The sequence below is a fragment of the Nerophis lumbriciformis genome, linkage group LG11 (assembly GCF_033978685.3).
Source record: "Nerophis lumbriciformis linkage group LG11, RoL_Nlum_v2.1, whole genome shotgun sequence".
Lineage (NCBI taxonomy): Eukaryota > Metazoa > Chordata > Actinopteri > Syngnathiformes > Syngnathidae > Nerophis > Nerophis lumbriciformis.
The window spans coordinates 19,738,950-19,754,666 of record NC_084558.2 but is presented as its reverse complement, the minus strand read 5'-3'; the positions used below and the strand labels follow the sequence as shown (position 1 = coordinate 19,754,666).

The 15,717-nt window shown below is 38.6% G+C and overlaps 1 protein-coding gene across 1 annotated transcript in view; it reads right to left on the bottom strand.

The window, feature by feature from the left end:
• Window positions 1–15,717, bottom strand: part of mtr (5-methyltetrahydrofolate-homocysteine methyltransferase) — a 70,514-nt gene that overhangs the window by 23,955 nt on the left and 30,842 nt on the right. Inside the window, exons 15-24 of the mRNA XM_061967118.2 lie at window positions 14,320–14,505; window positions 13,887–14,066; window positions 13,268–13,384; window positions 8,852–8,992; window positions 8,643–8,732; window positions 7,479–7,631; window positions 2,283–2,390; window positions 1,815–1,915; window positions 560–627; window positions 128–248 (exon numbers count right to left, since the gene is read on the bottom strand). Coding sequence (XP_061823102.1) covers window positions 128–248; window positions 560–627; window positions 1,815–1,915; window positions 2,283–2,390; window positions 7,479–7,631; window positions 8,643–8,732; window positions 8,852–8,992; window positions 13,268–13,384; window positions 13,887–14,066; window positions 14,320–14,505 — 1,265 coding nt within the window. The remainder of the gene's footprint in view (window positions 1–127; window positions 249–559; window positions 628–1,814; window positions 1,916–2,282; window positions 2,391–7,478; window positions 7,632–8,642; window positions 8,733–8,851; window positions 8,993–13,267; window positions 13,385–13,886; window positions 14,067–14,319; window positions 14,506–15,717) is intronic.

Sequence of the window (15,717 nt, the reverse complement as noted above, 5' to 3'; positions counted from 1 at the left end):
ATCGTGTCAAGCATAAATAGAAAGCTTCTCTCTTACAATACCTCTTTGTTGCACAAACTGACTACCTGTTTACACTGAAATCATGTAGGTGATCAAAGAAGAAAACCATGCTGTGTGTTTGTATTACTTTGATGTGGTGGCTCCCCCTATTAGCAAAGGAGTTGTCATTCCCAGTCTCTCCATCTCTTTGGCCACATACATCATTTCTTCTAGAGATGGGGTGATCAGACCAGACAACCCAATAATGTCTACAAGAATAAAAACATGTGTTAGATGTTTTTGTGATAAATGTGCACACACAGAAAAACACACTGAAAGAGTTTACCATAATTTTCGGGCTATAGAGCATACATAATTATAAGCCGCATCCACCTAAATTGTATTTTATTATGTACGTTTACAAATTTAACAAAAGACAGCGCCTGTAACACGGCATAGAGTAGCCGACCGGAGAGGTCATATTGAGCACGGTTTTCGTACTTCTCCCCCTCCCAAAAACTATGTCTAAATATCAGGAGGAATGTACTTTTTCACTAATACTAATATTAAAGTACAGTACCTGCTTTTTGTTGGATGGCTTCTCTGAGAATCTTATCACAAGCAACCATCACGCCCAGGTCAACCACCCTGAAAGACATGTACAAGACTGATTTGAACTGAAAGATTCTTATCCAGCCCGTTTCTAAAACAACCAACACAGTTCTCTTCAGTTCAGACAAATATGATTGTTTTGAATTTCCATTGTCAAATATTTAGAGTATCATAATGATCCATTCCTAATGTCGTACTTTTTGTAATGGTATAATAGGATAGTTTAGGCAATACTTTTAAATTATTTTGTTTCTTCTTTGTAGAAGATTTCTGGAAAGTTATTTTTGTTCTCGGTCGCTGTTTTCATAAAGAGACGTACGTAAAATACGTGTTGACAATAAAGCAAGCAGTGGCACGGAAATATTTTATTGTAAAACAAAATACAGATATAAAAAATGTATATTCTAGTTGAACATGTTTTATATCATGATGCGTTTCCCCTAGCAGGTCTCAGGATTTAATTTTCATGCCCATCTCTTTGTAATGACATGACAATATTTTATCACGGTCATCCTTTTTCCTGATTTTAACTTACAATTAAAATAATTTTTCAGTTTCAACTTTAATGGCACTCCTAACATGAGGTGAAAATGAAAACCAGGACTGTGTGGAATGAATTGTACCAGTCATTGGTGCTGCGGTAGAGTGACACATGTGGTGAAAAATAGGGTCGCCCCTCGCTATACGCAGGGGAATATGATCTGGGGGCCCCCATTTTGTGTGAAGAAGCACATGTAAAAATGTCAATGAAGGACAGGGCGCTTCATATGAAATGTTACCGCTAACTTATCCCTAGCGCCTTCCTGCTCTGCCACTGATCTGAATATATTTAAATGTTTCCCTATGCTCCTGTGACACAAAGCTTTAGTGCTTGTCTTGAAATTAGAATGGATTCAAAATGTATGTTTTAATGATGTTAAACTCTTAATTTTGCACAAATAATATTATCAAACAATCTATTTCCCATTAATTAGTTTTCAAAACATGTAGCAAATTAAACTAAAGCTTCATTCAAGTATAACAATTGTTTCACATCAATTAAAGTGTGAAAATTTTTTATGGTGGGGGACTCAGAATAAAATTATGCTTAAAACCCTAATTTAGCCAGGGCGGCCCTGGTAACAAAACAGCCAAGTTACAATAAAGTTGAGTCAATGTTAAACAGAACTATTTTGCAATGATGTGCATGTTTTTTAATATAAATTCTGAAGAAACTGCTTTACCTGAAATTGTTGCAACCCAGCACGACACCAACAATATTCTTGCCAATATCATGGACATCTCCCTTCACTGTGGCCAGAACTATGGTGCCTTGATAAGGATTCTGCAGGCAAAGAACGCTACATCTTAAGTGAGCCAACAAAAACATTCAAGTAAAATGCATTTCTTTTTTTTAACCTGATTGTTTATGCTGTTTCATCATTATTATTGGTTTCACTTAGCTCTGAATTGTCATGAATATTAAAGTGTATTCTTATTTATTTTGATGATGCTGTTTTATTAAAACCTTTAAAAAGGGAGATAAAAAAAGTTTTTAATTACTCGCTGTTGTCAAGCTTCAAGCATGTCTAGCCTAATTTGTGACAAGCATATCTTTGGTGTTGATCTGGTGTCATTAGGTTGTTAAAAAAAAACTAAACAAAAAAACACATTTCTATTGTGCAACATACCTGTATTTAACATGTACTTACTATGTCCTCAGTTGACCCAGACAAAGCCATCTTCTCCTGTTTCTCTTTCTCTATAAATGGAAGTAAATGGCCCACTGCCTTCTTCATGACACGAGCTGATTTAATAACCTGCAAAAACAAGGTTATACAAGCCATTTAAATATACAAACAGTGCGATTGAAGACAGAAGAAAGGAGCCTTTCCAGAGAACAGTAAATCTAAATGTGTACACGAAAGGCCTGATCTACTAAGATACAAATAACACACACTAAATATTAAGACTTTGTCTACAATTGATAGGTGCAAAAGTGGTGCAGAAGCCCTATTTTAATGAGAATTTTTCATGCATTAGCGGCCTTACGTGCCCAAGGAAATACTCATTTTCCTCCACATTTATTTTATTATGCTCTCCAACCTCTGTGCAATGTTGTTGAACAAGCAGCATACTTATATGATGTGTAACAATTTTTCCTGCAATATAGAATTGCAATCTATAAACAAACTATTTTTAGCATGCTGACGGCATGCTCTGCAGTCTATCACAACAGTGCAGTGCATTCATGCTTCTGGAATGATCCAAACCCAAAAAAAATGCATATTGCAGGACACTTTTTCATGTGGGAGATATAGAAAATAATGCTCTTCCTAAATAAAAACAAGAAATGCCATTAAAGAAAACAGCAACAAAACAAATTTTAATTAGTTGTAATCAGCCTCTTTCGTCATCCAGAAGCTATAAAGTTATAAAATGACATTGCTGAATAGACGATATGTCTAATATTTATTATTTCTGACAGTCCAAATATGTTGACACACGCAGGATGAAGGATTCTCTGTCAATTTGTCTTTGCAGCAAGATCTCCTCCTTTTTCACAGCCATATGTAAAAGCTGTGCCAACTTGCACAAACATTCAAAAAGTGTTAAAATTGTATACCAATATTTTGGGACCAGTACCAAAATGTATATCGATACTTTGCTACTTTTCAAAATAAAAGGGACCACCAAAAAGGTTGTTATTGGCTTTATTTTAACAGAAAATATTATGGTTTATGAAACATACCTTTCTAGTTGCACTCAAAGAACAATTTTAGAAGATTAAAATAAAAATCCTTAGACATTAAAAACACTGGGCTTTTCTTAAGAACAATTTACAATTTTACATATTACATATAGCATGCCATAATATAGGATTAGGTTATAATAGAATAGAAAGCTTTGTTGAGATTTTAATAAATGCTTCATAATTTATGGTTGCTACTCTTGGTCTGTGCTTTAATATAAATACAATAGTTAGTATAAATACCATAGCTAAAAGTACACAGATAAGACATGTAGCTGGTAAAGCACGCTTTATTTTAAGATGAAACACAAATGAAATTGTGGAAATTTGTCACACAATTCAATCATTTCTCTTGCATTAGTTTACGCTACGTGGGCGGTTTTGACTTCGCTAATATTTGTCAACAAGCCAACCAGCTGTGTGGGCTAATACGTATCTATATGGGCACAGCAGGGGAGCTAGTTAACTACATTCTTACCTGTCGCTCTTTAAACTCCTTGTGCAGGTTTGAATGCTTGTCATTTAAATGTTTACCTTAGTTTGAAGCAGAGGTGGGACCAAGTCATTGCTTTGCAAGTCACAAGTAAGTCTCAAGTCTTTACCCTCAAGTCTCGAGTCAAGTCCCGAGTCAAGACAGGGCAAGTCCGAGTCAAGTCCAAAGTCAAGACTGGAAAGTCTCAAGTCAAGTCCCAAGTCCTGCATTTTGAGTTTCGAGTCCTTTCAAGTCATTTAACCACAGACTAATATATTTACACAGATTGTGTATGCTTTTAAAACGCTGTATTTATTTATTAAAACAAGTGCATTTGAAATTGCAGGGAAAAAGATAGTGCTGACATTGCACTTCAAAATAGCACTATTAACCAGTCATTTTAAACATGTAACTCATTCCTTTACAGAATAAACACATTTGAAAAAAAAACAAGTGCAACTGTACTTATTTGCACAAAAGTGTTAACATTGTATTTCCATGGCATATTGCATTGTAACTAGTTCCACAGCAGTTTCTATCCTGTTCTTACCTTATCTCATTGATCTCATCTCATACTGTATGTGTGTTTATGTGTGCGTACACATGAAAAACATAACAAATATATGAACATAACAATGAACAGAGTTGTACTTTTTAGATGTCAGGACCCTATGCAATATGTACACATATTCTTAATATAGTATACATTTTAACTGACCTTTATTTGACTATGTTTGTCTTTTTGTAGGTGGCTAAAATACGCGGTGCTGCTGACTGCCGTCTAACGTTACGTTACTGTGTGTGATACATTGACTAACGTAACGTTATGTATAGGTACCTCATGAAACCCTGCTTAAAAAAAAATCACTTGACAAAAAGTATGAATAAGGTAGCAAACTGCAGTGGACGCAACAGATTGCCGTGTTTGCAATGACGTTATAACCATAGACATCTTATAAGTAGACGCAGCATTGGTTGCTGTGACGTGAGCAATTTGGCCGCCATCTTGAAGTGCTGATGAGGAGCCGGCGAGCAGCCGAAACTGACAGATGACAGGTAGAAAACAAAGATAGTGGTGTTCACCGTTTTCCTGCTCAAATGAGCGGACTGTTGAAAATAGGAATCGGGGGATTACTTTTCACAAGTGAGATTTAACATTAACGTACTATTGGTTGTATTTTATGAAAATAATATTACCACAGAGTTGAGAAGGATCAAAGATCTTCAATATTTGTATGTGAAAATCACAAAGAAATCTTCTGGGGGAGGATGACGCCCCTACAGGGGTTTGCTTTACAAACTTTCAGCCCCACCTAAAACAAAATTCACCAGCCGCCACTGATTATGATGCATTCTCATTTTAGGCAAAGTATAAGACAATACTTTCTTAACAGTATAATTGTAACCAGGAATCAGTCTTCAAGTAACAATATTCAAATACTAACATTGTTGGGTTGAACAGAATTTAGTTTTATTCTGAATCCAGTGAAACAGATTGGTGGTTTTAGCTGATATGAAGACTTTCAGGTGTTTATATATGTTTAAGTATTTGGCAGACGCTTTTATCCAAAGCGACTTACATAAAATAATACATATAAAACAATCACTGCAAACATTATCATTTAAGGGAAGAATGTAATAGAAAATATCAATACAAAGTGTCAAGACAGAATAAACTCTCTGCTGCTGAAGCAACAGAGATACAGTCTATAGGTCCCTAAGATATATAGATATCTAATGTATTCATACATTGTTTATGTAGGATACACACATATGTATATATAACCTAATCATATTGTTTCTTCAATTTAAAAATAGATTACCGTTTTTTTTCCCCTTCTCTGGGATTATATTCCCAGTTTTGATCTCGGACGTCTGGTCATTTATAGTGCATAAGAATATTATATTACTGTTAAGCAAACTATGAATAATAAAACACGCCAAAACATGTGTCTGTTATCATGGCTACACGTATGACAAAAAAGGGGGTGAAAATCAGTCGTATTCAGTGAGGTAAAATGAATTAAATGCGCTGACAGTTCATTGCTCCTGCCAAATTAATTGCACTGAGTGGAGCGGATCACCACTCCAAGATGGCGGCCACGCGCCTCGTCTGCGCCAGTAGGCAGTAGCGATCGAGGCTGCGTCTACTTATAAGATGTCTACGGTAAGAACGTTAGCAGTGAGTTTGCAGCCTCACTGATTTAACTACACAGCAAATAAAAGTCACGTTACTTAGCCAATAAACGTTATCTTACATTCAAAACTTACCCTTCTTTGTGCAACTTCAAATGTCGAACGAAGTTGGAAGTTGTTGCGTCTCCGTCTGTAATATTCGAACTGCGTGATTTGCATACCGCAATTCGTTTTTTGTTGACCAAGTCGTAGTTTTTATACCCGAACGAAACCAACTTTAACATAATTGTTTATCACTGGCACGTTGTTGGACAACTCTAGTTCATTGGTTGTCCTGCAATTTGATTGGATGAATGCTGTGTGATGAAAACAACGTATATCTAATTTGATTGGCTGTTGTACTGACAGCACACCAGCTGACAGGAATAACACGCTGATAGACAGACGAAGAAAATGAAAAATACGGAGCGCTCCCAAATAACTTTTTAAGCTTTGGATTTTGGGGAAAGTGGCAAGTCATGTCAAGTCATGTCAAGTCAAAAGGCTCAAGTCCAAGTGAAGTCACAAGTCATTGATGTTAAAGTCTAAGTCGAGTTGCAAGTCTCTTCACATTTTGTCAAGTCGAGTCTAAAGTCATCAAATTCATGACTCGAGTCCAAGTCATGTGACTCGAGTCCACACCTCTGGTTTGAAGTATTGCCACCTTAGGCGAGGGATGTTTTAAAGCTGTGCTTGCAGAACGGCGCTTCCGTGTTTAAAGCATCACGTTTATCGTTTGTTTTGAAGCCCAAATACCTCCATGTTGGGCTTCACGCACTCTCTTTATTAACCAGTAGAATTGCCCTGTTTGCTATCTTCTTTTCCATGATCTTTCTGCTTGTATGCGCTATTGGCGTGGCGCAGTGGAAGAGTGGCCGTGCGCGACCCGAGGGTCCCTGGTTCAATTCCCACCTAGTACCAACCTCGTCATGTCCGTTGTGTCCTGAGCAAGACACTTCACCCTTGCTCCTGATGGGTGCTGGTTAGCGCCTTGCATTGCAGCTCCCTCCATCAGTGTGTGAATGTGTGTGTGAATGGGTAAATGTGGAAGTAGTGTCAAAGCGCTTTGAGTACCTTGAAGGTAGAAAAGCGCTATACAAGTACAACCCATATTGTGTGTGCGCACGTTTACACACTCAACATGCGTATCGGCTCAGTACGTCACCGCCACATGGCAGCACTTGGAGGAAAAAAATGTACCGGTATTTTTCAAAGGCACTATAGGACCATTTTCAATTTATTAACTGCACCATTTAGGGTTAAATAACTTGTTACCAGCTAAACAGAATCACCCGTGCAGTAATTATCCAATGTTTTGCTTTGTTAAAGCAAGTGGGAGTGTTTCATAAAATAGTTGCTGAAATGTGAAGGTTGCACTCACTTCTGTGAGATATTGTACCACAAAAAACAAACCAGAAGATAAACTCATCAATAAGAGACATCTTGTAAGCTATATGGAAGCACATGAAAGCATTCAGACCAGGAGAGAATCAATGTGAGTTATCCTACCTGTGGCAGGAACATCTTGCCAGCACCAAAAAGATCTCCAACCACTTTCATGCCATTCATCAAAGGTCCCTCAATGATTTGAAGGGGACTAGTGTAGCGATCAACATGTGACCGACATTCTTCCACATCCTGTACTGCATATGTTTCTATTCCCTGGAATCACCAAGTAATAGAATACAAGAAGAACAATTAAAATATGTAATAAATCAACACAAGCAAAGACACTGAAAAGGTGTGTTATTGTTCGTGCTATGACGCCATCTTTTGGACAAGTTCGCTCACTGCAGGTGCTGTGGTGTCAATGTCTACAGTATATCCTTCTGTTTAGAGCTTTGAAACGGAAGTACAAGTGCCATTCCGTCCATAGCGTTTTTACTCATATGGATTCTTCATTCAGCCCTCAAAGCAATGTTTGGAATTTTTACAATATACAATCCTTATTTACTAAACCCGTCCAATGTGTGATGTCTGAAGGAATGTTTTCATGCATATTTGTACATGCTATTGGGATGTAATGAAGCTAGCGTTGTTAGCATTAGCTAATACGCTAACACATATACAAGTGTCTGTGTTAGTATTATTAACTTACAATAGCATTGTTTTTGTTTTGTTTCAGTTTCGTAAATTTACCAAAACGTTACCGTGGAGTTATTGACTTTGTTTAGCAGATTGGAGAGCTATCTTCCGAAATAAATGGGTCTATGACGATGACGTCTGTTTTGTTTGATCAGCCATTTTACTGCCGTGTTACAAACACCTTTTGAAAACAATTAAGGTATGTAAGTAAACATTTACTAAATTTTTCTGTGTAAATAACTCATTTCACAACGTATGTATCTGCGTCTTATATTCCGATGTATTTATTTCTTCTAAAATTTAGTGGGTGCGGCTTATATACCGGTGTGCTCTCTTATCTATTGTATTGAAAATACGGTAATAAAGAGTGATGTCATATTTAAGCTCCTTCTTCGGGTTTGTCTTTCATTTGGAAAAAATCCAAAATGTAAATAAAACGTAAACCAGGCATTAATCCCTGGTGCTTGTCAAAATGAGGTTGTGTCACGTATTGAGCACATTATGGTGAATCTAATTCAGAATTTTTATGCGACTTAAGGGAAAAATCTAAGGTAATAGGATCCCCAAACAATGAAAAGAAAGTTCTACCTTGATGAGGGCATACTCCAGCCTCTCTTCCACACTTTTTTCTCTCCATATGTCTGTTTGAATCACCTTTTTTTCTCCTTTCACATAGTTCTATCAACATGAGAGGGCAACAATTACACATTACATAATATCAAGCAAATTCAAGTGAAAGCAGGATCAGGTACTTTGTGTGTGTGTGTGTGTGTGTGTGAGAGAGAGAGAACATGTACTTGTGCATAGACCAGAAGCTTCTCTGTTGCCTCAGCATCTTTGTTCCAGATGAGGTTTTCACACAAAATCAGCAGCTCCTTATCAATGTCATCGTACACAGGCAGATTCCCAGCATTCACGATACCCATATCCATACCATCCTGACAAAGAGACAAAAGTTGAGAGACTTTTCACTGTGAATGGGCAATTGTGATTAGTGCTTTCTGATAACTGCTGCTGATGTGCCTTTGAGCAAGACACAAGATACAGCAAGGGAAATTTTATCTTGCTTCAGGGATTACCAAAAGTACTGTGCAACCGTGCTCATAAATTTACATAACTTGGCAGAATTTGCGGATTTTTGGGATGAAGCAATTTACTATCAAGTAATTGTATATGGCTAAATCAGGGGTCAGCAACCTAAAATGTTGATAGAGCCATCCTGGAACAAAAAACAAAAAAACAAATCTGTCTGGAGCGCAAAATATTAAAAGCCTCATATAAGCCTTTTAATGAAGGCAACACATGTGGAAATGTCTATATTGTGGCGGTCAACAAGACCTCTGTCTCACACCCAGTAGTCCTGAGGTGGGGGCGTGACTTAATTGTTTCAGGCGCAATATAGAGGCACCTTTAAGCACTTCCTAAAGAGCATTCTCATGCTGGCTGTCTTTGAATAAAGACTAGAAAGAAATAGCAACTGTGTGTTCCTTGCATTTGCCACATGGTGACCCTGACGAGCACGTTCCTGCACGCGGACTACATTGCTTTATTTTCGCCATAGCAAACCAACTCACGCAGCCCACGGTGAGTTTTGTGGCAGACTCGCTACCAAGGTTTTCACTGAAAGAACTGGCCTTGTGGTTCGATCAGGCCAAAGGCCTCTTCAACGAGGGAGGTATAGCTGACGACAACACCAAATACTTCCTGGTCGTCGCCTCTCTTGGCCAGCAAGCAAGAAGGTGGGCCATGAAGTTGTTGTGCACGCCCCTGACCACAGAACAAGTATATCGCCCTCAAACCGCTCCTGTTGAGGCGGTACGGCGTTCCTCCTCTGCCGGCTGGTCCTCTTCGACGTGCGCTTACCAATGATGTGCGAATCGATACTAAAACATTGGTATCGCTGATACCAAATCTTTATGCTTTAATGTCGATCCTTAAATCAAAAAAGCCATACTTTTGATACTTTAGTTAATTGAGATAATGTACAAAACCCAAAATCCGTTAAGTTTGTTAATTGGGAACAGGTGGGTGCCATGATTGGGTATAAAAGCAGCTTCCATGAAATGCTCAGTCACTCACAAACAAGGATGGGGCGAGCGTCACCACTTTGTGAACAAATGCATGAGCAAATTGTCGAACAATTTAAGAACAACATTTCTCAATCCAATCCAATCCACTTTATTTATATAGCACATTTAAACAACAAAATGTTTCCAAAGTGCTGCACAACAATATTAAACACAATTAAAAACAATAAAAAAATGAATATGATTAAAAACAATTTCAAAGGGTAAAACCAATTAAAACAGTAAATAGAAAGCAAAATTTTAAAAACACAGAGGACAACAGAGGACCACACAACTCACGTAGTGTTAAAAGCCAGAGAATAAAAGTGGGTCTTAAGACGAGACTTAAAACACTCCACTGTGGGAGCAGTTCGAATATGGAGGGGCAGAGTTTTCCAGAGCTTAGGGCCGACCACAGAGAAGGCCCTGTCTCCCCTGGTTTTAAGTCTCGTCTTGGACACCACGAGCTGGAGCTGGCTCTCGGACCTCAGAGCGCGCGCAGGATTGTAAGTTTGGATGAGGTCCGAGATATACTGAGGTGCCAGTCCATGTAAAGCTTTAAAAACAAACAGCAAGGTTTTAAAATCAATTCTAAAATGAACAGGGAGCCAGTGAAAACTCTCAAGGATTGGGGTTATATGCTGGCGTCTCCTGGCCCCTGTTAAAAGTCGTGCTGCCGCATTCTGGACTAACTGCAACCGGGAGAGAGCTTTTTGGCTAATGCCAGCATAAAGTGCATTGCAGTAGTCCAGACGACTTGAAATAAAAGCATGCACGACTTGTTCAAAAAGGTTAAAAGATAAAAACGGTTTTACCTTTGCTAAAAGACGAAGATGATAAAAACACGATTTTAAAACGCCATTGACTTGTTTGTCAAGTTTAAAATCGCTGTCTATAGTGACGCCAAGGCTGGTGACTTTGGGACGCACATAATTTTGCAATGGTCCCAAGTCAGTGAGGGTCGGACCAAACACTAAAATTTCCGTTTTTCCCTCATTCATTATTAAAAAATTCTGGGCTAACCAAGCCTTGACGTCGCATAGACAGTTGAGAAGGGGTGTCAGGGGGCTGTGGCCTTTTGAAATAGGCATATAAATTTGGCAGTCGTCTGCATAAAAGTGATAAGACACTCCATGCCTCTTAAAAATCTCTCCAAGAGGGAGGAGATATAGAGCGAACAGGATGGGGCCTAGAATAGATCCCTGGGGGACACCACAGTAAAGCGGAGCAGAAGAAGAAGTGGCGTCCCCCAGCCTGACAGAGAAGGACCTTTCTGACAGGTAGGATCTGAACCACTCTAATGCAGTCCCCCTGACACCCACACAGTCTCTCAGGCGATCTAAAAGAATTGTGTGGTCGACTGTGTCAAAGGCAGCTGTAAGATCTAAAAGCACTAAAATGGCAGAGCTGCCAGAATCAGATATTAAAAGCAAATCATTAAAAACCTTTAAAAGTGCAGATTCAGTACTGTGCAAAGCTTTGTATCCAGACTGAAATGGATCTAAAGTGCTATTTTCATCTAAAAAAGGCTGTAGTTGCGCCAAAACACATTTCTCCAAAATTTTTGACACAAAAGGTCATTTAGAAATGGGCCGATAATTTGACAAACTTGTAGGATCAAGACCTGTTTTTTTTATCAAAGGCTCAACAACAGCTCCTTTACAAAAAGAGGGCACACTGCCAGAAATCAAGCTGCTGTTGATGATGTCCCTAACAGACAAGTCAATAGAGTCCCAGACTTCTTTAAAAAAGCGAGGGGGGACCGGGTCTGTGGGACAGGACGAGGGTTTTAGTTTGTCAACTATTCCTGTAAGCTCAGGCATGGACACAGGCTCAAATTGACAAAATACAGCCGAGCACCGAGTGGCCACATTGAAACTAAATGGAGAAGGAGAAAGATTTGCCCGAATAGTAGCAACCTTGTCGTTAAAAAAGGAGAGAAATTTTTCACAAGTTTCCCTTGTCATCTCCAGTGAAGTGGCTGGATTCGGATTAAGAACAGAACTAATAGATTTAAAAAGAACACGTGGCTTGTTGATACTATTTGAAATTAAGTCTGACAAATATTTAGTTTTTTCAGCTTTAACCACACTTTGATAGTTCTGACAGCTTTCTTTTAAAATTTGATAAGAGACCTCCAAGTGATCCCTTTTCCACTTACGTTCCGCCCTTCGCCACTCACGCCGAGCTGTGCGTGTGGTTTCATTGAGCCAAGGCTCCAGTTTTGACTTTGGACGTATAGCTCTGAGGGGCGCTATACTGTCCAGAATCTCAGAACATGTGGAAATAAAAGAGCACATTAATTGTTCAGTGTCTGCAGAGTGTGATATATTCTGCATAGACACAGTGAACAAAGGAGAAAATCGAGCTATTGCAAATCATTTAGGAATTTCACCATCTACGATCCGTAATATCATCAAAAGGGTCAGAGAATCTTGAGAAATCACTGCACGTAAGCGATGATTTTACGGACTTTTGATCCCTCAGGCGGTACTGCATCAAAAAGCAACATCAGTGTGTAAAGGATATCACCACATGGGCTCAGGAACACTTCAGAAAACCACTGTCAGTAACTAGTTCATGGCTACATCTGTAAGTGCAAGTTAAAACTCTACTATGCAAAGCAAAAGCCATTTATCAACAACACCCAGAAACGCTGCCGGCTTCGCTGGCCCCGAGCTCATCTAAAATGGACTGATGCAAAGCGGAAAAGTGTTCTGTGGTTTGACGAGTCCACATTTCAAATTGTTTATGGAAACTGTGGACGTCGTGTCCTCCGGAACAAAGAGGAAAAGAACCATCCGGATTGTTATAGGCGTTAAGTTCAAAAGCCAGCATCTGTGATGGTATGGGGGTGTATTAGTGTCCAAGGCATGGGTAACTTATACATCTGTGAAGTCACCATTAATGCTGAAAGGTACATACAGGTTTTGGAGCAACATATGTTGCCATCCAAGAATATAGGTTGATGTTTTGTACTTTCCAAAAAGGTACTTTAGTTAGTAACGGAATTACTCCTTTCGTGAGTTACTTTGCAACGAACAAGGAAATTCTACTCTACCTAATCTAACATTTCATCCTCATTATTTTTGGGTCTGCCCCACTCCACGTTTTGGTTCATAGATAGCGACAAGTGCCAGTGTTTACCTTGATAGCATGGTAGAGAAATGCTCCATGCATAGCTTCTCTGATGACTTCCATTCCTCTGAAGGAGAAAGACAGGTTGGACAGACCTCCACTCACCCTGGCCCTTGGTAACGTCTCCTGCACATATGCACAGTATACAATTAGCTCCAGAAGTATTTGGAGAGTGACACAATTTCAAAGATTTTGGCTTTATATACTACCACAATGGATTTGAAATAAAACATTGATAGAAAGACATTTTTAACTTAAAAGTATTTCACAACAATATCACGATCCCATGTACCTCACATTTCCGGAGCCCTGTAATGTTTGGCGCATGCACTGTATATACATAATTGCAAATATAATTCGTAGGATTGAAGTCAATGACTAATCTGGAGGAAATGGACATGAATTTACTCCATGAAGATGCTTTGTCTTTCCTGCAACCACTTTTATTACTGCTTTTTGTGGATTTTGCAGTCGTCACTTTTGTCTTCAGTAAGTTAAAAAAAATGTCGGTTGAGATCAGATGACAGTATTCCTTCTGATTTTGATTTTAGTAATTTTTATGCATGCAGTCATATTGTTCCTCCTCATTTCCTTAATAATTGGAAATTATTTGCACGGAGGAACATACCTTGATGACTTTTGTGGCCTTAATGAAGTTGACGGCATAGTCATTGTGTTCTTCCATACCGGTGCCAACAGTCAGGATATTGGGGTCAAAAATGATGTCACTGGGCTCAAATCCAACTTGGCTAACAAGCAGGTTGTATGCTCGGGTGCAGATTTCCACCTTGCGGTCAGTATCTGTGGCCTGGAGAGCAAGACACATACACTTAGTCAACTTGTTTGTTACTTTTGTGTGCCTGGGTTTGATTCAGCTGACTTCTTGGGCCACATATTTTACTAAAGACTAATATCATGTGCCCCAATATAAAATTATATGGTTTTGTTGAGTACAACATTTCAGGATAGGAGCAAAATAAATTAACTGGGGGCAATGTACTGATTCCAAAGTGTTTATGTCCTCTATGTCAGAAAGTATATGCAAGGTTTTTTTTTCTCACCTGGCCTTCCTCATCAAAGGCCATGACAACCACAGCAGCTCCGTAGCGCTTCACGGTTGCAGCTCTATGAAGAAACTCCTCCTCACCTTCTTTCAAACTGATACTGTTGACTATACATTTGCCCTGACAGCATTTCAGTCCAGCTTCAATGACTGAGAAGTTAGATGAGTCAATACACAATGGAACCTAAGGATAAAAAAAAAAGATGGTTGAAAAAAGACAATATTCCTCTTATCTACTGAGCAGGTTTTTGTTTTTACTGCAAATAAAAACATTACGGTTATCACAGCATTGTTAATATTTATGGTACATTAAACAAAGAGAGCACAGTCCACCAAGTCAAATTTGTTGTGTGTTAAACATACTTGTCCAATAAAGCTGATTCTGATTATTTATTTGTTTTATTAACCCTTTGCTTTGTCCAAGGTGAAGTGAAGTGAATTATATTTATATAGCGCTTTTCCTCTAGTGACTCGAAGCGCTTTTACATAGTGAAACCCAATATCTAAGTTACATTTAAACCAGTGTGGGTGGCACTGGGAGCAGGTGGGTAAAGTGTCTTGCCCAAGGACACAATGGCAGTGACTAGGATGGCGGAAGCTGGGATCGAACCTGGAACCCTCAAGTTACTGGCAGGGCCGCTCTACGAACCGAGCTATACCGCCCCAAAAGTCCCATTTGTAGATGCAAAGATATCTAACCTCCTCAACTGACTTGCCTTCATTTGCCAACTCTCATCTGTTATGTTAAATAAATGTAACACATGTACAGACTATGTCTGACATTTGCGGAGTTGGCTTACTGTACAAAGTCTGATGCACCACTATTAAGACGGTATAACACTAAACACGGCAATACAAGCATTTTCTAGAGAAAAGACTTCCCTTCAGTTTTATTTATTTACATTTGTGGTTATTAGTTTAAATATCAATCATAATTCCACATTTTATTGAGACTAATAAGACAGTAATCAGCAGAATTGTAACAGTATATTATTCATTAACTAATTTTTCAGTACGAAACTTGCGATCTGTAAAAAAACATCTGACATTGTCGAACATGCTGTTTTAAAAAAAATGTCTTTTTAGCTTTGGTTTGTCAGAGCATGCTGTTGCGTAGCTCATGAAGTTCTCTGTTTGGACTTTGTTGTCATCCACAAGGGTGTGCCAGAGGGCTCTGTTTTTGGGCACCTCTTATTCATTATGTACATTAATGATTTGGGTCAAATGTGTCTGATGCTTGTAGGCATTTCTATGCAGATGACACTATTATTTACTGCTATGGATAATCTCTTGCTCAGGCCTTAATCATTACATAATACATAATTAAGATATAAATAAATGTAACAATCAGAATGAACCTTAATGTAACGGAGTAAAAGTAACGTTTTTTTTTATG